The following is a 23,859-nucleotide window of genomic DNA, read 5'->3' as shown; positions in this document are numbered from 1 at the left end:
GATAAACTAACACACACTGAATATAGGCACATATTTGGACGATGGTTGCCCCGACTCCTTTGTGCCTATTTGATAGGGCGAATGGGGGTGACTGACCTCAAATCCAGACTCTGCATTCTTCCATAATGGTTGTATGGATATCATCAAATGTGCAATCCCCTTGAAGAGCAATACTCACATTAATAATAGCAACAATTCATGCAAACGACCCGATGTTTACCTGTTGACAACATCTGCCACACGTGAATGAATGGAAATAAGTGCATATATTTGGCAAACTTTAACCACTCGTGAGTGTTGCATCATCACTTGACATCATCAGGTAACATCCCAATTCTATCCTGGAGCTTTTACTTTGCGCTGTCCCCCGAGCCTTTAGGACCCGCAGACAAAAAAAAAATCACTGTCTTCACTTCATCCTATAAAGTTTGATTGTCCGTTTTCTTATCAGGGAATTGCACAAGAGACGGCACTAAAGTGAACGACGCGGCTTTTGTGTGTGAATGTGTTGTATTCGCTTGAATTGTCAGAGGATGTACGTCTCTCAGGAGGAGGGAATTAGGTCAGTGAAAGGTGGTGTTGGACTTTCTGCTTTTCTTTCCTCCTCTTGGGTTAAATCATATCGTAATCTACATCCCCTGTATGCATTTACTCAACTTCTCCATCTCGTCTGCTCCTGGTCCATTACCGAGGCAGCACCTTCCCCCCCCGCCTCGGAGGACTCGGCCTGCAGCCTTACAACCAGGCAGCCCAGCCGTCCCCTGGGGGGGATTGAGAGAAGCGATCCATTCTAGTTGGTGAAGTGAGACGGTAGCGGGGACGAGACTTACGTCTGCGCGCGGCCAAAATAGAGCTTGTTGCCGTGGTGCGTACATGTGACCGTGTGAAGCACATTCAAGGATGATGTTGACACGTTGGCGCTGATGCACTGAGGTGCAACTGTATGCGCTTGGGCGCAGTGCATGGTGACTATTCTTAGATTCGAACAGATGACTGTGAAACACAAGCCGCTGTCTTCAATTTCTCCTGTGTGCTTTGTTAACGGGTAAAGATAGCTAGACAACATACAGTGTACTTTGGGTGTCCATCTTGAGCTAAAGTTTTTGCATAACTGCTGAAAGATATCCGTGATTGGTGGTCAACCAGTCCAGGGTGTACCCTGCCTGTCACTCACAGTTTGCTAAATTGTGGCCCTAATGAGGACAAACACATTTTTAAAAACAACTGAGGCTGAATCAAAGTGTACACTAATACAAATCAAGCCTTTAACATAAGAAAATCAAAAACAAAACAATTAAGCAGTAACAAAAATAGGTGACTAAAATAAGGGCTCAAGTTTCATGCTGTGTTGAACACCAAAGAATAAAAGTGGGTTTTCAGTCATATTTTAAAAACAGACAGAATGAGTGCTTGTTTTAATGTGTCCCGCGAAGTCACTCCATAGCTTCGAACTAGCAAGTGAAAAAGTTCTTTCCTATGTGAGCTTCCGCAAACAGATTGGTATACCTCAAGGAGTAGCTCGCTCACCTCACTCGCTACTGGGAGGAGTGTGAAGTATAAGAAGTAAGAAGCAGGATGAGCAAAATCATTAGCAAATCTGCATAATGTATGTACAGTTCTGACCAAGCAATTTAATTCCATGAGTGATGATACATACAACTGCACTGGGATTTTTAACTTGACATACCACTGTCTTCACTGAGTTCTAAACTGTTAGTTGGGCCTACTGTAGTTATCTAACTTTATTGCTTTATAAAACTTAGTGCTGCACAGATGTAAGCCTTTGATGACTGACCGATACAGTACCTCATTACAATTGTCACATAGATTTTCTAGGCCACAACAACGTGGCACTCTAAACCGCCCATGCCCCAGTCCACATGCTGGATGTCAAGATGGATGTTTTTTAACCACCCCCCACCCCCCACACCCTTTACTATTCCACCTTTATCTGTGTGACATGTACATCTTCGTGGCTGACAACCAGTCACTCGAATGCGGCCAAGCCAGCAGACTATCCAAAGGGGAGATACATTTTCGAGGAGAAAACTGCACTTTACTAGATTTCGGCAGAGTCTTTGCACATGTTCTCAAGATTTACCTTCGAACATGTGTACTGTATTTAGAAACAAATGTCAAATCTTTCCATCCCTCCATCCATTTACTAATTCGCTTATCCTCACGTATTGTCGTTTTAAAAGAAACGACCATACAACATTTTTCACTATATAGCATCTATCCAGCCATTACCGGAACCACTTTGACTTCACGAGGGCATGCATGAGCCTATCCCAGCTGTCTTCGGGTAGTAGGTGGGGCAGTACACCCTGAACTGGTTGCCAGCCAATCGCAGGACACACAGAGACAAACAACCATCCGCGGTCACACTCACACCTGGGATCAATATGGAGTGTCTACTTAATGTACCATGCATATTTTGGGAATGTGGGAGGAAACCGGAATACCCGGAGAAAACCCACACAGGCATTGGGAGAACATGCAAACTCCACACAGAAAGGCCGGAGCCGGAATCGATCCCTGCATCTCTGCACTGTGAGGTGGACGTGCTAACCAGTTCACCACCACATTGCCTATTAACACCGTCTTAAATTAAGAGTGAGCACCTATGTGTAGGTGTGAACGTGTGTCTGTATATTTGAGCTCTCTGACTGGCAACAGGTACAGGATGCAGTCTTCCTTTGGCCCGAAGTCTGCTGGTCAAGACTCCAGCTCATCCTAAAAAGAATGATTGGTGTCAAAAATTGTTGGTGGACAAATGGACATTTTTAGGATTTTGTCAGCCTTGGCAGAGACGTGTGATATACGGAGTCTGTTTGGGTGAGCAGACATGAAGAAGATGCGCTCTCATCATCAGCAGGGGACCCGCACAAAATCAGTCAAGTGCAAATCTAATCTTCCGAATCCATTTCTCCGAGTGCGGCATCCTTCACCAGAGGTGGTATAATTACGCCGCATCTTAAGCATTCTGTAATGTGCCTGCATTTTGTTTCTCCTGCTTCCGGATGTCGTTATTTCACAGCCCCGATTTAAATGCCGTGGTCGATCCTCGCAGCAGATAACCGTATTTGTGCCCATGTGTTGCTTGAAGCCTGCTGAAATGAGCTTTTGTTTGTCATCCTCTGCGGACGTGTACGTAATGTGCGTCTTAGTCAGCACACCGCTGGCTCGCAGTTTATAAAAGTGGGTTCAGGATAATTGACTTGAATGAGGCAAAACAGCAGAACGGTGGGGAAACAAAGCAACATTGAGAGTAATATCAATCAAAACGTAACACACGGTGTGTGGGGGGGGGGGGCGTTGTCAAAGTTCAACTTTACACATTCTGTACAGTCTAAGCAATGACAAAATTTTGGTTGATTACATCAACGTGATAACTGCTCAACATACACGAGCACTCTTCTCTTTCCCATCACCCGTCTCACCAAAGCATGTAGCTTGTTAAAATGCGAATGATTTGATCACTTTAACAATGTCAGCAAAGCAATGCTCATCAATCAAGCTTTGATATGAAATCCCATAATGCTGATATGAATACCGACTCAATGCAAATTGAGCTGTTTTACACCTCTCATGCTTCCTGTACTGTATATCGTGTAGAAGGTTCTCCACATCTTTCAAACTGACTTTGTTTACACGTTAGACACATTTTTTTCTGACATGGCAGCTTCTCTCCAGGCATTCTCTTTTTATTCTTTTTCTTTCATCCTTTTTTCTCTCTTACCTTAAATTATTTTCAAACTGACAATGCAGCTTGTAAAAAGACTTTGTCCTCTTTGATGTCAGTAGACACTGGAGTACAAACATGCCCACAAAATCCAAATAAAGCCAAAACTCTGAAGCTCTGTCCTTATTGCGAAAGCATCACAGCCAAATTAGCCGATTATGTTTGAGTACATCTCACACTGGTTCTCTGTACTATCGGTTTGAAGAGTGGCAAGGCAAGTGTGTCTTAGACAGAAATAATAATTCAGTTTTGACTCATCCACAAATGTATGCAGTCCATGATATACATACACTCACACCTCGGGACAATTTAGAATGGTCAATCAGCCTGCCATGCATGTTTTTGGAATGTGGGAGGCAACCGGAGTACCCGGAGAAAACCCACGCAGGCCCAGGGAGCAACATGTAAACTCCACACAGGAAGGCCGGAACAGGGATTGAACACACGACCTCTGCACTGACATCCAGAAATGTTCCCATTAAAATGTTCTAGAATTCCCAATAGTGTGCCACTCATCATTCCGCTGCTTTTTACTACTGTGGTCAAAAAAAATTTATTCCTCTCAAGGCCCACTTGACATCCAGTTACTTGAAAGAAGCCCACTTCTTCTATAATAGCAACAGGCTGCATTCAGTTTGTCTACCCAAGGTCGCCGGTTCTCATTGTCAGTCTGATGCCACCCAGAGCGTCACACTTGTGTTGAGCGTGGGTAAGCCGGGCTCGTGGCTGCCGTGAGTAAATCGCTCGCTAATCTTTTCCCAGCACGACGGATGAACCGTGTTGTGACGCCGCTTCTTCCTTACTTTCATCTGTTTGTGTGTCAGGTCAATTGAGGTTTGATGGCCATGAAACGCTGTATTCTAAATAGGCGACAGTATTCCTGTGTGTCTGTGTGTGATTAAACACCGTCCTTGCATCCCATCGTACAAAACATCAGGCCTCATCCATTCCTAATTAGTGCATGATCGATCGCGGGATGTTGTGATGGCGAGCAGGGGAACAGTGACATTTGAGCGGACGGGGATTACTCAGTTGACCTTATTGCTGTTCTTACAATTCACTGCTGCCGCTTTCTCACCTTGCTCGAACTGGACCGCGGGTAATATTGAAATCTCAACACCTGCAAAGTACAGTCCTTTTTGCATTCCGGGCCATTTAACAGAAGCTGTCATAAAAGAGCATGTTAGAGGCATAATTACAATGGCTCAGTTGGAAAGAGACCCGCACAAAGGCATTTTCCAACAGTCTGGATGCCCCATGGCACCATGGTACCTCTCACAAGTCTGTTTTGCTCAGGGAAACACAGATACTATATTGTGAGTACTTGCCGTTACCAAATAGCCTACCGAGACTTGATGATAACATTATGTCTCTCAAATGTGATGAAAATAGTGTTGTGGTAAACAGCAGTGCGGAGTATCAGCAGTTCTCAATTTTAGCCTCCAGAGTAGTGGGACATTTTACAGCATACCGGGACTTCACATGAGTTCACAGTACCCTCTCTTGTTCTATTTCTCTCTTGCATTTGATCATCATATGACCCCTTCAGTCATTCAGATCCCACTAAATAAATAAATAAAACTAGGGCGGGCCGGTGGGCCAGTCCCACTGGTTAGCGTGTCGACCTCACAATGAAGAGGTACAGAGTTCAATTCCAGCTCCGGTGTGGAGTTTGCATGCTCTCCCCGGGCCTGCGTGGGTTTTCTCCGGGTACTCTGGTTTCCTCCCACATTCCAAAAACATGCATGGCAGGCTGATTGAACACTCTAAATTGTCTTGTGAGGATAAGTGGATCGGAAAATGAACGAGTGGATAAATAAAACTCATCATAATGGAGGATTTTTTTTTGCAGACATGTCAAGGAGGCTGCAAACATGCAACTCAGCATGCCACCAATGAAAAGGCTAACTTCAAAATAAAAGCTAACCAATGCAATAGACTTAGAGGTCTTTTATTTTAAAGTTGGCCCACGTGGTGGTTTAATGAATGGCTTGACTTGTCTTCAGCTTGCCTTATCACAGGTTTTTATTGCCAGTACATAGTTGCTCCCAACATCACAATGCCATCCCGTAATCATATTTAATCTCTGATTTAGGGCACTTAGAAACCGCAATTTAACTTGTTTGATTTGACACACGTCTCAGTCGTTATTTATTTATGATGATCAATTCATGAACTTAATGATCTGATGCTACCCACCACCAAATTTACCTCGGCCAGGCAGTGCAGAATGATCAGTAGAGCTTCAGCGATGCAACTTGCAGAGTGGCCACCTGCGACTCGTCCATATCAAGCTTCAGCCATAATTTGGCTCAGCCCGATTTTTACTTGCCTCAAAGTGTCCTCGTCAATGTTTATCTTCACGTGGCTAACAAGGGTTCCGAATCCACCTGCACGGAAGGTAAATGTCAGGTCAGTCAAGAGGTATCAGTGTCGTAATAGTTGAGAGTTATGTGCAAAATCCAATTCCCAGTTCCAGGGAACGTTTCAAGGCGATTGGGCGAAAAACATTTTGGCAAATCAGATTTATTTCAAATTATCTTGCGTCCCGTTTTTTACATGAACAACTAAATTGTCAATCCTTTCTGTTGATTCGGGAAAGTGCACAGCTGTGTGTCGATGTGTGTGCGGACCACTCACTGTCATCTCAAGATTTTGATACCTCAGAAGAACAAGCGTGTCGACACATCCGTGACAAACATCTTTTTATAACTGTGTGTGAGACGGTGTACTCCGTTCTCTTCTTTCTGTGGTGAGATCTTGTCGTGTAATCTCAAGACGCGCAAAGGCTTCAAGTATTCTGCCTCAGTGCTTCGTGTTTGTTTTTCCATGTTTGTCCCAAATGAGCTCGTGGGTTGTTGCAAGAGGAAAATAATTAAAAAGGAAAGAACAAAGACTGGGGCACTCTTAAAGCACTGAAAAGCAGTGGTGTGCAGAGGGGTGGGGGACAGCTGGCCTCCACCTCAGGGGAGGAGGGCATCCAAAGCATCACAGCGCCCCTGTTGACAAAAGATTCATAAGGGGCTTCAAAACCTCAAGAATACACTATACACATTTAAAAAAATGTGAGTGAAGTCAAAATTTCAATTTTTTTTTCAGCCAATCAGATTGTAACTTCGCCTCTTGCGCGCCTTCTTTGCTTCCTGGTGACGAATGGATTTCTCCGTCCTCTAATTGGTTCAGCTACATGTAGCTTCTGATTGGTTGAGGTCCATGTGCATCAAAGCTTAATTTACGATGGACAGTGTAAGACCGTGATTAAAAGTTCACTTTTAAGGTGGACTTTTCAAGAAAAAAAAAATGGACTTTATGAGGCTAGGTCAACCAACATTGCTTTGCTGAGTGGCTTGTTGCAATCCAGGAATTGTGGGGAGGGGCACTTTTAGAGTGTGAGTGGACGACAGCCTTTGCATTAGCATCTGTGGTGAATACAGTGTGATTTTTATTTTGAACTACTATATTGTAGCATAGAGCTTTGGAGTTTAGCAGTGTTTGCTTTGGTAAAAATTGTATTCATCCTCAAATATGTGAAATGCTCTTCTTTAATGCCACACGTTGGCCTCTCTTACGTATGTGGATATCAGAGGTGATTGCTCTAAGACTGCAAGGGAAGGTCAGCTTCCCCGAAAATGTCAAAAAAATAAGTGATCAAATATATGTGTGTACATACAATTGTGTGTACATGTCATTGACTAAATATGCGCTATAAGGCGCTCAACTTCTGTTCCAAATCACAGCTTCTTACTACTGGTTACGACGCGACTCTCTTCTCTTTCATTCCCGCAGCTTCACTGTGCTTTAAACTGTGTGGACGCTGAGCGTCTCCAGCGCGGACGCTGGCTGTCTCGAGAGTTCGGTGTAGGTTGTCCCAATGCATTGAAACGAGACGAGTCATTGGATAAATGCTGGTTTTGTCCCGCCCATCGGACATTCGGCGTCTCTGGGAGTCTATGGACAGTGGGCGTTTATAGGCTGGCCCGGACACTGAGCTTTTCTGCATGATGATTGGATGATCTGTCTGAGGCTGAATCTCTGTTTGATTGACAGCGAAATGAGCCAATCCCCGATCTTTTGTGAAGGCATCCGTGGGAGCATTTTTCAATTCTCATTCTGTTCTGAGTTGAACTGGAGACTTCTTCTAATCATCTGAGGGACACTCTCTTTGTCGAAAATGACTAGCGACAAATTAATCTTTCATTTCTGGTGGGTTTTATTGTTGTTGCTGTAGTTGTAGGACACTAGTTAAGTCCCTGGAAAAGACGCCTTGTTGGTATGACAGGGTCACAGATAATTTTTTTGAAAATGAACGGCGAGTAGAATCCACATATAAATAAACGGACACATTTATATGATGTAGGCCAAAATTCAGCTTCCCCTCCTTGACAGACCAGCATCCGCCACTGGTGGATATAAATCGGATACGTATGCGATGCGATGCATGCAGGGGAGACTGCTCGGGAGGGAGACTACTGACAATTGTTTGTGAAACTGCAAAGTTGTTTTCAGGAAGAGTTTAGGAACACGCTTTAAGGTGTGAGCATAGCATTCATTATGTAGCGGTGAAATGTAATAAAAATGAACTCATGAAAAATCCAAAACCCTTCTCGTCGCCGTACGGCATTTGTATCTTGAGATTTCAACTCGATGCAAAAAAACATGTTTTTTCATAAAACGCTTAAATGGGACCACTCACAAAGAGAGAGTGCAGTCTCTCACCCAGGTCTTCTTCCTCTCTTCTGTTCGCCTCTTCGTTTATTGTGTGTGACAGCCCTAAATAATAAAGCGTACCGAGGTTGATTGCAGACCATTTAGGCTGTGATTATGCACGTTCTTCATATAAATGCAGTCATGCCAAAAAAACAACAACCAAAAAAAAAGATGATATTTTTGTTGATTCTGGCAGATGGGTTGTTTTGAAGGGATATTTAAATAAACGGTCATTCTGGGAGTCCCGCGATCTTTCAGGCCAAAGGACCGAGTGTTTATTTGTGCATGCTGGTTTAATGACGCTCACTCCATCTTTTATAGCCATTCAAACAGAGTCCAGGATACAAGTCTGTCGGGCAAAAGCTGTTGCCGAGAAGTGCGAGCTTGTCACCCGAGAAACCTGGAGCGTAGAACCGCCGTGGCCAGATTTATGGAGTTTGCTGCACTAGTCCGGAAATGCTGGAGGGGAAGCGGTGACTTGATTGTGTGAGAAATCGAAACACGTCACACCTGTTTGAAGCCTTGCGCTGCTTGGAGAGAAGCAGAGAGGAAAGACATTATGGAATGCAGAAATGGGTGCCGGGAATGGGCGATATTACGCCGTGAGAGAGGAGAAAGCTTGTGGAGCAATAGCTGTAAAAATGCAGTTGTGGGGAGTAAGATGGCACTAGGGGAGTATTTTCTCGCAAAATAATTCCTCTGTAGAGTCGAATGCTGCCACCTTAGTGATAACATGTGTTAGCAGACCTTAGCTGGAAGAAGATGGCTGATTGAGCATTGAGGGAGAGAGTGGACAGGTTGGAACAGCAATGCAGAATTGATAGATTCAAAAGCAAAAGGGACTGAAAGACTTCCACATCCTCCATCACCTCGTTTCCTCACGTGGGGGCTTGCCAAGGATGTTCGTGTGCATTAAAATTGCAGCATGTTTACATATAATGAAGGTAAGCCTTGCGCACTCCTTCCCCTCCCCCTCATCTCGGACTCCCATAGGATCGAACAGACCACAGCCGAGTACGTTTCGGCGGCAAACGACATTGAATGTCAATCAACGCCTGCCAACAGAGATGCAGTCTAAATGCGTAGCAGTTCACAATATCATCAAAGGTCCTCATTCGGGTTACTTGCAGACATGCACAAGACGAAAATAAAAGTGAGCTTTCGCAAACACGTTCAACTCAAGACCTTAAATTTGGTGCCACAAGCGTTCGACAAAACCGGCAGAACAAGGAGCTAAAAAAAAAAAAAAAAAACAGTAGCCAAAAAATGTTTTCAAAAATGATGCTTTAGAACTGTTCAAATGTGGGGGGAACGGTCAGTTCAAGCACAAAATAAGTGGAACCGGAAAAAATAGATAGATAGATAAATATAGATATTTTGAATCAACAATCGATTTTGATTTCATCAAGCCATATCAAATCGTGATTCTTAGGATCTATTTCTCGGATCACCTTATGAGAGATGCACACCAGCTATAAATCTGTATAAATAGCCTTGTTGTTGCTGCGGATGATTTATTGTTTCTTTGAATTGCATATACATACACGAACTTTAATAGACATGAAGTCACTGATAGTGTAGTGGTACACTCGCCTGACTTGTGTACGGACAGTGTGGGATCGGATAACATACGCGATAAAAGCTACAGCCGTACCATATCGAATTCTATCATAACCAATCAAACCAAATAAAATTGCGCAACTTGAAAATGTTGTGTTCTTTGATATTATCAAATCGATTTTTGTGCAATTTTGTACTTCATACTCACAACCCCAGTTTGCGCGCACACACACGTGCATACACATCATCACCCTAGTGATGCCCCACATTGTCGTCCAGCTCTTGAATGATTCAACACAACTTATTGCAGGGTCCATTGACTCACTGATTCCTCGTCCGGGAGTTTCCTCGGCCGATGATCGCCCCCTGGCCCACCATCTCGTCCGCCGCTATGCTATACATTTTTTGCCCTCGCGCCTATTTACCCTCGGAGCCCTTTCAGCAGCGATCTCTCATGCTGCATGGACCATGCATGGCCACATTTAGAGCCTGGAGGAGGAGGAGGAGGTGGTTGGTGGTGGTGGAAGATGAAGCGAGAGGCTGAATAGAAAAGTAGCATAAGCGAGAAGAGATTCAGGCCAGTGAGGATGATGATGTATAGGCTCGTGGCAAATAATTATGCAAAGGCTTGTGGCAAATAACAAGGAATACTCGAGCACTTATGAGATGAGGAGCCCTTCCTCCAGGTATATTTGCAGCCAAAACATCCTCTCTCTTTACTTCCAAGATCGATTCCCCCCTCGAACATCTTTTCAGCCGAAGTGGCTGCAGCTATTACCAGATTGGCTTTTATGGCTTTTTTTTCCAAAGAGAAAATGTTTCAAACGCAACTGGTGTATTTATCTCAAGGTGCTTTGGGTGAATTTGTCTTTTTTACACACCGCAGTCGTTATCTTTTAATCGCAAATATCACAGTATGACTCACTTGCCGGCGTGCGACGACCGAGCAATCGCCACAGGGCCGCACATTTATCTCTCTTGGACGCCTTGGTTAATACGCAACAGATGTAAATACAGAAACCAACAAAGCATTTTATATAAACGCTGACATTCTATTGACTGGTTCTCCATTATCCACGCTCCTTGGTCATGGATTAGCGCTAATCATCACTGTGGTATTAAACACTATAATCCGCTGATAAAAGGTGGCTTTTATGCCTCTGACTACCATAATCTGATCTCAATTCCTTCACTCTGCCCCCAATTATTTCATTCCTAGATAATCGCCGAATGCCTGGTTGGGGCCGATGGGGTGAATACGCTTTTCAAGAGTAACCTTTTGGAACGTGAAAGAGCTTTATGAGCTCTTGAAAGTTAAAAATATATATATGTTGACGTTCTAGATGCGTTGCGTCTCCATTTCGCATTACCTGTACTGTGTAAAGTGGGAAGTCATGGTCACAAGTGGGCCGCTGCAAACTGGTTAGTGAGGAAAAAAAAAAAGTCTATTCACAAAATGTGAAAACAACACTGGGCGTCACCAAAAGCTATTCTTATATTGAAACGGAGTCGTGGCAACATCAAGCATTGGAGTGTTTTTTTTTCTTCGTCTGAAACTGGTCGCTTGGTCAAAGTGGAAGGAATTATGAACAGTTTCAAATAGCAGTCAGTGCAAGCCCAAAACTCTCAGGCTTCTGCCAGAGAGCAAAACATGTCATGGGAACAGCTGAACTTCATTTGGAGTTACTCAGAGGCACATCAAATGGTGGCAGGTGTGTGCTGACTCCCAATTTATCATGAGTTTTAATGCGAGTAGTTAGTTCTGAACACCGCCACAGAGAGGGGGGGGGGGGGGGGGGTGCACACTCGCGCAACCACATTGTTAGTTTTTTGTTTTTACTTCCCCTTGTTTGTTCTTACCTGGTATTTGAACGGGGGGGGGGGGGGGTCGTGTTTTGATTCTCACAGTATTATAGTAAACAGCATGCGTGGCATCTGTGAAGCTGACCTTTACATGAAAGTGTCAAGATGTAGTGCAATATCTGTTATGACTATATTTATTAAAATAGATATCAAACTGTAATACTGATTTTTGGTTATCATGTACAAAAAATGTAAAATAGGTTTAAAATAAATAAATAAATAATCACTCCCTAATCAAAGTCCGAATGGACGCATCATCCGTTTGACTAATTGACTTGCAGATATTAAATCGTCTCCCTTTTCCTCCAGGTAAAATAGAAAGCACACAGGTCTGCTCGGGGACAGTCATGAGTACGTCTTAAACCAGATGGTGGTATAGTTTAAAGCTGGCGTATAGGGTACAGTTTCAATAAAAATGAATTAAGAAAGCTACTATGATAATAATCATAACGCACAAAAACATATCTTTTTAAGTCTCATTATTTATTTGTGGGTAAATGATGACGATTGTTTCATTTTCTTTGTTGTTGCAATTATTTGATCTTCGGATTTGTCCCTCGATAAAACCACCCCCTCCACCCCCAAACAATGACCTCACCCTATCCTCAATTAATCGCTTTTTGCCTTTGGGGAAATAATCTGTTATGGGGATCTACGGTATGTTAAGAACAAGAACACGAGGAAAGGAGTATACTTGGTTGACCCTGTGAGAATAAACTCATTCATTCTGACAATGTAAATGGATTAAATAATATGATGAAAAAAAAGCCAAGTAATAGCATTAAGTGATATTAAGAAAAAAAGGATGAAATTGATTATCTTGTACAAAGACGTCCTGGAAAATGTCTAAAAGGGAGTCGAGCATTACTTTATGAGGACTTCGGTTGTATTTAATTTACTGCTATGTAAAGTGGTAAGAGAGTGTGACAGCTGAAGGAACGAACAGTAAATGGAAATTAAAAGTGTAATTACAGTGGTGCTCACTCCAAGACTACCGGTAGCTTGATTTTTTCCCCCCCCCCCGACTGCGGCATCACAATGAATATAGGGGTGGCTCGGCTGCCATTTACAGTGATTGAACGAAATATCATAAACTACTGTCAAGGTTGACCTTTGCTACATGCAGTCCTCAGTGCAATCACGCATAAATTGGCATGATCAGCAATGGGAGCATGTCAGTTTATGCATAAATATTTCAAGCATTGACAGTTCTCTGCTCTGTACTGAAAAGTGTGAATCAGCTCCACGGTTTCTTCAAGTTGGTACTCGAACCTTGCTATCATATGTCGTTGTGTACCAAAATCAACCAAACACCACAAAATGATGTACGGTCGCTTATTTACTGAGCTAAAAAAAAAAACAATTTAGTACACTGGCTAGCTGTCCAAATCAAATTTCCAAATCAATTTCTGCGCTCAAGGCAATGACCAAACAAAAAGCCTTTGATACTTTTAGTGTAACGAAACACTTTTTTTTTTCAAGAATACTTTATATGAGCCACTGCTAGTCTTAAATGTGATTGATATTGTATTTGTGGAATAAGGGAAAAAATAGCCATTTTCACCCATGTCACAATTACAGGAGATGACAAAATGATGTTTAAGCCTATATGCTCCCCAAACATCATGTTGTATTTTTCAGTGTCGCCCTCCGACATTCCTGTGCTAGCCCAGTGGATGGCGCAACAAAAATGGGACTTTTCCATTCTTCCATCCTTATGATGTATGAACGTCATCAATCACAGAACAAGTCCTGTTCCAGTTGAAATCCAAATAATCCAAGGACACACGGAGTGGCCGGATGTTGTTCTTGTCTGCTAGCTTAAACCAAGGACGCGTTGGTTGGTTACTTGTGAAGACTTGGCTTGGAAACTATCCCAAGATGCATTTCGTGCTGCCATCACAGAAATACATCAGATTGGGAGGGGTTAACAAGTACACAGCCGTTCCAATTTACAAAGAGATTTGAGACATTTGCCCAAGAACCTATAGCTGCCCAGCAAAGTGCCTGACATAAAATACACAAAGCACAAACACAGCACGAATAGGGAATGACTCACTTTGTCTTCATTTAACAGCCGAGGATCTTTCTGTCAGATAACGTTATCACAAAAGTTTCAACATAAAACCAAAGCAAGAGTCGTTTCTCCATATCAAGAACTCAAGAGTACGGTCAAATACGATCTTCCTATGGACGATCTTGAGAATGTACTTCCTATGAAGGTTAGTCTCTTTTTAATTCGAACGGCCGTGTACTTGTGAACTTCTGACATATTTCCATAAAATGATGAAAGGAAAACAAAATATTTCCTCACCCATTTCAATAGCAGCATGAAATGCATATTGGGGTCTTTTCCCAGCCGAGTTTCACAAGTCACCAACCGACGGTTTAAGCTAGCAGACAAGAACAACCTTGTTGTGCTCTGTATGTTCTTGGTTTATGCGTGCTTTCAGTCGGAACACAACTTCCGTACCACTGATGACATTTCATGACATCACTCGCAGTTCAGAAATGATAAGAATGCGAAGTGAGAAACCGCCGATAACTGCCACGAAGTCTTCACTTCGGGTCCATCTTCATAGACAGCTGCCCAACAAGGCGCCTGAAATAAGAAAAAAAATTCAACACAGAACAATGCAGTCATGAAACACAGCAATGGTAGGGATTTTTTTTCGGCCCGTGGGGTTAATTTGAGCAAAGAGAAAATGATTTTGGCTGGTTTTTCTCCAACCTGCAGTGAGGCATCCATGCCTGTTTTCACCAAATGAGAACATATCATATATCGGTGCTGTGAAGGTATAGAAACTTCTGTCATTTACCACCAACTCGTTCCTCCCATCTCATTTAATCCCGTATGATTTCATTTCCTCCATCAATCACTGCCGTCACTCTTCCTCGCTACTCTCTGGAAATTTAGTCGTTTATGAGAGGAAGTGGCAAACAGCAGGTGCAAGTTCTACACACAAAAAAAAAAAAACACAAGACAAATGATCCAATTTGGTGTGGACTGTAAATCACGCGGACGTCTGCACACTGCAAAGCTGAACTCCCGGCAAGGCGACAAGATGGGGACGTTCGCTGGACTGCGGTCGTGTCTATGTGACTGGACATGTACTCTGCTTTTGGGCAGACTATAAAGCTGCAAGCTGACCTGCTTTCAGTGTCTGAAGCATACCCGACTAATACACTTTCCTCATCTAGTTAAATAATATACCGCGGAGAATGCAGTCAGTCGAGCTTAAACCTCCACCAAAGCACCAACTTGTACCGATTTCAGTCGCTTTCTGTGAAAATTAATACCAGAGTCTGTTTCCAATGAATGGCAAATTGATCCTTTTTGCTAATTTGGAAATGAGGCATCCAATTGTGGGCGGCCTGCTGGTTCAGTGGTTAGCGCGTCGACCTCACAGTGCAGAGGTCGTGGGCTCGATCGCGGCTCCGGCCTTCCTATGTGGAGTTTGCATGTTCTCCCCGGGCCTGGTGGGTTTTCTCTGGGTACTCCGGTTTCCTCCCACATTCCAAAAACATGCATGGCATACGGATTGAACACTCTAAATTGTCCCGAGGTGTGGGTGTGAGTGTGGATGGTTGTTCGTCTCCGTGTGCCCTGCGATTGGCTGGCAACCGGTTCAGGGTGTCCCCCGCCTACTGCCCGAAGACGGCTGGGATAGGCTCCAGCACCCCCATCGACCCTTGTGAAGATTAAGCGGATCAGGAAATGGATGGATCAGACACATTCAGTTGTATTCAATGGATGGTGTACCTGGCTAGTGAGTGTATTTTATGCTGATTTTAAGAAAGTGCACGATGGTGGTGAATTCGTGAAAGGAAGGAGCAATATGCAAATTTCTTTCAGTCCCAACATGTCATAAAAACTCAGACGCCTCCCCGTTGATGATTCCGAAAGAAAGTCCTCGATGACACTGCACAGTCCCCAGCGGGAAGCCTCTCCTGGCTGGTCTAATTCTTTTTCCCTAATTAGAATTTGTGTGCCGCAGTCCAAATGGGCCTAAGGTAGGTCTCGACCATATCTTGCAGGCGGTGAGATCCTCAGTCACAGCAAACGATGGCGGTCATAACTTCATTAACGACTTGGCTGACTTTTCCCAACTCTGCTGGATGCAGTCCACCGGGGAGGCAGGCCTTGAATTTAGACACCTTATTGCATTCAGAACGATTGAGTTATTTGAATGATTTCTGCTCTCACAATTGTTACAAAGCATGGCTTCCTCTCTTATTTATGTATTTGTACTTCATTAACGGTGGGGGATGTCTGCCTCACAGTTGGTAGTAGCAGCCCAGAGTGTATTTTTACCTTTTGTATCTTTAAATTTCTTTCGTAACAAGAGGCAATATTTTAATGTTGAGATGTTTCGTAACTTGAAAATTTCGTATGAAGAGACGTTCGTAAATAGAGGTACCACTGTATATTAAAGTTAACAGCAGATGAACTGTCCTTTTTGCCTCAATTACACCAATGTGACGCATACGCCATGCCCGCTTTTTTTGAGTCTCACAGGCCGCCCACTCAAATGCATCTCATGGCTCAGTGTATTTGTCCAATACTGAGCAAGATGTTACTCTCTCAATTCATTTCACACTTGGTTACCAAATGAAATTGCTGTCTGGATGTAAAGTATAGAACGGCAGATTAGAATATTACTGCCAGGTATTAGTAGCACACATCCATTACAAGCACTGGGACTTCGACAGAGGTAAATATGTGTATTTTATATGTTTAAATCCATAACAAAAGGGCATGGGCGTGGATCATAGCGTACGTGAAAGCCCCCCCCCCCCCCCCCCCCCCGCAAAGCGATCTCTCCTCTGCGCTCACGCCCATTGACTTGGATGGAGTAAATCATCATTGTGTTTGGGAAAGAGATTGATGGCTGCTCTCAATGGTGTGGTCACCCATTCCATTTTAAAAGGCAGGTCAGTCAGCCAGTTAAAAAGGGCCAACCTTTATTGTGCCCGTCTGACATCTCTATTCATCATCAACAGGCTACGTCCCAATGAACTGGCCCAGATGCACAAGGCTCGTTTTGTCCCCTTCAAAGATGACTACTTTTTTTAGGTTCACAGAGGCTAGAATATTTAATGTGAGTGTATACAGTCACGTTGCCAACACTAATCTGATGAAATCCAATAGAAGAGCTTTGTCTAAAATGTTGCCTTTGAAACAGGTAAATGTGCTAAATTTTGAAAGCCACCACAAAAATAGTCTCATGCACATGAAATCAATATTTCTTTTGTGATTTAACATGAAAATCAAAATATGGGTTCTTAATAAAATCATGTTTTTCTTTAATTTGAGAAAATTATAAACAAGCATAAAATATATTGTTTCAGATTGTTCAACTCAACTCAACTGTATTTATGGAGCACTTTCAAACAGCCATCACTGCATACAAAGTGCTGTACATGGAGCAACTAACATAAAACAGTAAAGCAACAAATCGGTAAAAAGAAAAGGTAGAAAGCACCGAACAGCAAAACCAAGAACAAGTCACTATTCAAATAATTAAAATGTCCTTGTCCTGTTCAAAGCTAATGACAGTTAGCTTCCAACATAACCCCCATTTTCAAATGTCTCCGTCACATAAAAAAAAAAAAAAAAAAGCATTGTTGCTAAATGGAAAATTCCTTTCTATCCATGTCTGTCTGTCTGTCTAAGCATGTTGATTTTTGAGGTCAGCAGTAGTCTGGTCAGGTTGTTTTTGAAAAGTTGAAGCCAATGCCGCAGCATTAAAAGAACTAAATATACCCCCAGAGTAAGTAATCTTCTTTCATGCACTTATAACTAGACTTGCATTGACTCCAATTTCCCCATCTCATTTGAAAGCTGTTTGCAGGCACTCAGGTTAATGTTCGGCTCCTCAGAAAGTTAACTTGGAAATTTGCCGTGGAAATGATGAAATGTGCGTTCCCAAATCATTCTTTTTCAGACCGTTCTAATTCAATAGTGACCTCATGGCTGTAATAAATTAAATTTCTTCAAATTAATCTCAACGTAAAGGAAGGCGGCATGATGAAAAGTCTGGTGTTTTTTTGGCCTCCTGTGGCCTCTTTTATCAAGGCGGGGACATTCCCTTCTGCGGGATTAGCCTGGTACCAAACCCAAGTTTCTCACACTTTATTTTCTACCCTTTGTTTGTGGCTTATTTGAAGGTGAGACAACAGAGAGAGAGAGAGTGAGAGAAGCCTCCAAGGTCACTTTTAGTGTCTCGCCGTTAGAGTCGGTGAATTCCTGACAAGGCACAGACAGTTTTAATTTCTCACTGTCTGTCAGGAGTGAGCTTGTGAGACGGATATAAGCAGAGGAAGATGTTCCTTCGACTTTTCTGTGTTATCTAAGCAGTATTCATTTCTCTGCTCTTATCTGTCTGTCAGTAATGGGCCTTCAGTGATTGCTGCCAGAAGATATCCGCAGTGGATGGACTGCTGCTTTAGAGCTGCTAGAAGCTTTCCGATAAATGTCGTAGATGGCGGATACGTTGTTTTGACCATTGGCGAGGAGTCCAATCCAATTCAATGTCCCTTTGACAGATATTATGCCTCTGGGTTGATCTTTGCGTAGCCATCGGTGCAGCCTAAAGTACATAAAAGGTCTTAATCTTCCTCATTTTGTGATGATGTGAAATAATTCAACGATGAGAGGGATGCTGCATGGAAAAATGCTTACCTTCAGCAGTAGCCTGACTTCAGTCATTAAGATTCATGCATTATTCATTGAAATGTGAGGGAATATTTTTATGAATTGCTATGTAGAAATAGCGTGGCTCGCAAGAGAGCGCATATGAAGCTTGTTCCACTCCAGTCCCATACGTGGCAGTAATGTAAAGTCAAAATACGTGTTGCTCTGAAGTATTTTGCACCGCACTTGTACCTAGCGGGTGTGTATCTTTGTTGACAGAAATTCTTCTTTGACGGGTGCCATCCTAGTTTTCATATTTTGTGGAGCTTTCGCCTTTTTCTGCGTACTAATTAATCAACAAAGGAGGTCAAAACGGAACACTGGGCTGTGGATTTTTTTTTTAATTTAGCTTGGCCACCTTCATCCGTATGTACATAAACATTCAATGGATTCTTGGCCACAAGGCAAGGAGATTGCATTTCTGACAAGTGACATTTAATGCAGGCATGGCACTTGAATTTTTCTTTCGCTCTTGCGCGTTCCCTTAACAAAATTTCAGAGAATTTGGTTGTGTATCTGTTTGTTGTTGAGCAATCTTGATAAGTGAAACTGACCACCAAACCTCGATCAAAGCGCATCATTTTTTATTTGTTTATGGCATCCTGATAACCGACACGTTAAGTGACCACAAAACGTCTCTCAAAATGTATTATTGGGCCATGGAGTTTTTGAGCTTTTTGGAGATAAAACTAGTCCTTGTATTTTCACAGCTGTCTCCATGAGTCCTTGCCCCCAAAGCAGAGGGACATTTGCACAGAAATGTGACACTGTGAATTTACAGTAAAATTCTTTCTACGTCCGTGCCCACCGTATTAAAAAAGTGTGGGTGGGGGGGGGGGGGGGTGATTCTGGAACTGGCCAACAAAATTATCAAAACAGAGCGTTGAGATTTTTTTTTAACTTGATTGAGGTGAAAATAATTATAATATTAATAAAAATTAAATGTCCTAAATGTTTCAAACCTTTTTCTGGACCCACACCAAAATTCAATGAATTCATCCTTCACCTTCAGCTTTCATCTCCAAAAATTAACATGGAACTCAATTCAGGATGATTTGCATCATTTCAATTAACCAACAAACAAACTGAAACTTGAAAAGTTGCAGTTTCAAATATTTCTAGCCTACACCCTACTCAACCACTTTACTGTACTTTTGAAACCCTCCATAGATGAGGCAAAAATAGAAAGAAAACGGTAAGCCATCTCGAGCACGTACAGTATGTGTGCAGAAGTGAACAATATCTTGATACCAAAGTGCCATTGAATTGTCTGGAGAGCATATAAATTCTCGTTACTCACATTCTGTCAAGATGAAAAAAGGAAAGTGCCCTCAGACGCCTTTACCACTCTTCCCTTTTCTAGCCTATTGCCAAGAACTGTTTGGGGAATTGGGGAGACAAAGTGGAGGGGAGGTGTGGACGGCCTGATAAGAGAGTGAAAAGCACACGAGACGGGGAATGGGGTGTCAGCACTCGTATAGACTCCTGCTGTCTTTACTTTGGGGAAAATCCCAGTTGGTTCTGTCCCCACTGTAACGCAAAGAGAAGCCCAGTCAGTGGGCTTTGAAGTACCGGTCCGTTATTACATGGATGAACTCTGTGCTCTTCGACGTTCAGCACACTGTATTTGAGGACTGCTCATGTCCCTCAAACAAATACAAATCTTTGCTGGCAAAGAGTGCAGTGCATAAGCAGGGTGACTCGCCGGGAGATTCCCGGCACAGCGGCACTCACGGGATGCTGATCCAATTCTTTAATCATCATCTTGTAAATGCGTGGGTTCATGGAGAGTCAAGCCTGGTGAAATGTTTGGGAGAAGGGCCCCCCGATGGCCACTTATTGTCGTACATTGATGCTATGACATCTTTAACAACATTTGTCTGTCTATAAAATCAGTTGGCTAGCTGACTTGAATAATAAAGTGACTGAACACATCCATCCATATTCCGATCTGCCTTCTCCTCACGGGTCGCGGGCGGGGGCGTGCTGGACCTCATGGTGTATAGCACGTTTGTGAAAGCCAAGGCCCGGGGGCCAGATCTGGCCCGCCACATCATTTTATGTGGCCCGCCAAAGCAAATCAAGCATATCAAGTTCCATGATGCTTGCTAAAGTCTGAACCAAAATTTCAAATTGTCACATGTTATCCACAATAACACTCATTATTCTTGACTTTTGATTTTAAAACTAGTTTTCCCTCAATTTGTTGTGCGCTGTGTATTTCTTATGTGGAGGTGTTTAAACATTTATATGGTTTCCCAAAATTCATACCGGCCCTCCAAGGGAAACCGTAACTACAATGTAGCCCGCGATAAAAATGAGTTTGACACCCCTGGTGTAGAGGTACCAGTTCGATTACCGCTCCGGCCTGCCTGTGTGGAGTTTGCATGTTCTTCCCGGGCCTGTGTGGGTTTTCTCCGGGTACTCCGGTTTCCTCCCACATTCCAAACACATGCAGGGCAGGCTAATTGAACACTCTAAATTGTCCCTAGGCGTGAGTGTGAGTGCGGATTTGTTCGTTTCTGTTGGCCCTGCGATTGGCTGGCAACCGGTTCAGGATGTGCCCCGCCTACTGCCCGAAGACAGCTGGGATAGGCTCCTGTGACCCTTGTGGGGATAAATCGGATCACAAAAATGGATGGGTGGATGGTGCTCCATGTGTGCGTTGGTAAATAAAAAAACAAAATAAATCAATGACATTTTCTAAGCAAATATTATCCTGGGAATCTGCCGAGAAAAAGTGTTGATTCCGCAGAGAACAATCCAGATTCTGCGAAGAGCAAATCTTGATTCCGCGGCTTGAAAGTTGATTTTCCGCTGACATTAATAAACAAACTAAAATGACGAGTTATTCACAAATGAATTAACCAAAGACGTAAGAATTCTTTGAGCAAATTATCTTCAAAACCAAAACACTCTGGAACATTGTGGTTTGTTCCTCCAGGGTAGATTTACTTCTTCTTTTCTTCATAATAATAATAATAATAATAATAAAAACATTTAAATTTTCATTTCTTATAAAGTGCAAAAGATTACACAAAATAATGGGTTTGAGGCAGAACAAGTGGTTTTAAACCAACGATTTAAAGTGTAAACTAGCCACTTTATCTGGATAATGTAAACATGCTGCGTAAAGTCTGACAATAAATCGAACTCATTCACTCCCAAAGACGTTTTTAAACGTCTTTTCGGACTTGGTCCAGAATTGGCTGGTACTGAATGAGTTAATTCAACTACACAGACAGGTAAATTAGGACGCGGCGCAATGACGTGACGTCATCTTTAGAAGACGTCACCGTTACGAGACGTCATCTTTTAGTGGATGTCTTCACAAAATGAAGAGAAAGAAAACTGTCGCCTATTTCTCCATAAGACTTCCACCACCTCTTGCAACGCTCCTCTGTCAATATAAGATGATTAAAAAAAAATAAGCCCTTGCAAGTTATATCACAACACTGACACGCGTCGTCGTCAAAAGTGTTTGTCGCTCGACCTTGTGATTTGTGCGCATGCATGTCACATAACATACGTGTTCAATTATCACGAGAAGACGCATTTATTTTTGTAATGTGAACGAGAACATAAAAAGACCGGAATTAACAATACTGTAGCTGCCGGAATGAAAATGTAAATGTCACATTCTGCACCTCGCCCTTCTTTCTTCTTTCCACGGACTGCTTTCAATTCCACGGAGGTTTTTGGTATCCGCGGAAAAAAAATCCGTCTTTCCGAGTTAGCTGGGATAGGTTCCAGCAACCCTCACCAACCTCCCCCCCGCAGCTGCCACATAATTAGTCTTCAATTAACCTCATGTTTTTGTAGACACTTAAGGCTATTTTAGTCTTGACCGCCTGACATGCAGAGCACCTTAAACTGAGAGTTGAACCTGGGACCTCGACACGAGTTTGGAAGCCAATTCCTATCAGTTCAAATAGGAAGCTCAAAGCGGTTGCTTTTGATCTATGTCACTGTCTGCTTCTATTTAAAAAAAAAAAAAGACATAGCATTTTGTTGTTGCTGCTGTTGAAGCCACTTTGACTCCAAAAAGTGGACGCAATAACGCATAAGTCTGAGGCTTTAAATTCACAAGAGCAGAAGTGATTAATAATTCACCCAAATAGTTTCCTCTACCTCACCCCTACTCCCTTGCCGTCTCTCCCGCCCCCCCCCCTCTCTGTCTCTCTCTCTCTCTCTCTCTCTCTCTCTCTCTCTCTCCCCCCACCTTTTGCAAGGTCAGTGCTTGTCTTCTGTCGTCACTTTCCCCACCGAGTCCAGACGTGCGCACGGCTTTGGAAAAAGAGAATGTATTTCTTTTTGAGGAGGTGGTCTGTAAAATCGCGTTCAATAACTTCAGCGTTGACCGTGCGTGGGCTCTGAAGACGCTTCCCGTTTTCCTTCCACTTCACTCTTACGAGGACGCACGGAGCTCGGCGCGCGTGAAAAGGAGCGAAACCTTTTTGGATTTCAAACCACAACATCCTGATTTATTTCTTCATTCATTTGCGGACACACTAACACGGCGATGCCGGGAGCCAGATGTCCTCTTCTTCGCCTGGCTGTCTGTCATTTCGGTGGCCGAGCCGGCACAGCCAGCAGCCGCCTTTAGGATACACCATCAGCTGCTGCTTGCTGCTTGCTGCTGGGAAGTCGGAAGAGCCTCAGAGCTGTGATTTGAACACTTTGACAATGTCTTGAAACGCGAGGCGGGAGTGAAAGCTTACAAGATGATGACAGTGAGTAGAAACGTCAATTTGCACTGAATTGCAGGCATGCCGCGAAAGGATTATGGAGCTCATATGGGCGTTTCTGTCACTGCCGGTGTGTACATGTGCGCGTGTGCACGTTGTGTTTGTGCGCGCGTGTGTGTGTGTGTAGGGGGGGGGGGGTTATCAGGTTCCTCTTGGGAGTTTTGTGGGAACATTACATCATAACGGTACGGTGAATGACTCTGCAAATGGGGTTAGAATGAGATGCGCCTTTTTTCATTCAGAAAGGTGCATGGGATGATGTCACGCGTGCACACATGTCACCAGGGCGGATACCATGGTTGCCCCCTCAACCCATTTTGAATTGTGCAAAACACGAAACCAAGTGAGTCGCAACGAAGACCCCCGTTCAAATTTGGGAAAGGGGGGTGGGGGGGGGGGGGGTACGGGGGAGACGACGGTGCAGCTGTTAGTGTGCAGCCGGTTTAGGTGGCCAAACAAAATCCAGGGTGTTCGTGTGTGTATTGGGGGGTATTTTGTGTTTGTGTGAGTGCGTGTTCGTGTGCGCGCGCGCGTGCGTG

The 23,859-nt window shown here is 43.3% G+C and overlaps 1 protein-coding gene across 2 annotated transcripts in view; it reads left to right on the top strand.

The window, feature by feature from the left end:
* Window positions 1–23,859, top strand: part of schip1 (schwannomin interacting protein 1) — a 237,072-nt gene that overhangs the window by 162,384 nt on the left and 50,829 nt on the right. The window contains exon 1 of one of the 2 annotated variants that reach the window (XM_086124989.1): window positions 22,833–23,305. The exons of the other annotated variant lie outside the window; for it this stretch is intronic. Coding sequence (XP_085981115.1) covers window positions 23,297–23,305 — 9 coding nt within the window. The 5' untranslated portion in view covers window positions 22,833–23,296. Of the gene's footprint in view, window positions 1–22,832; window positions 23,306–23,859 lie in introns of those variants that run through there. 2 annotated transcript variants of the gene reach the window in all.

The sequence above is a fragment of the Hippocampus guttulatus genome, chromosome 12 (genome assembly GCF_054856545.1).
Source record: "Hippocampus guttulatus isolate MCC_2025c chromosome 12, RoL_Hgut_1.0, whole genome shotgun sequence".
Taxonomy (NCBI): Eukaryota; Metazoa; Chordata; class Actinopteri; order Syngnathiformes; family Syngnathidae; genus Hippocampus; species Hippocampus guttulatus.
The sequence above is the reverse complement of the archived record's forward strand: the minus strand, read 5'-3'. Positions and strand labels throughout refer to the sequence as shown.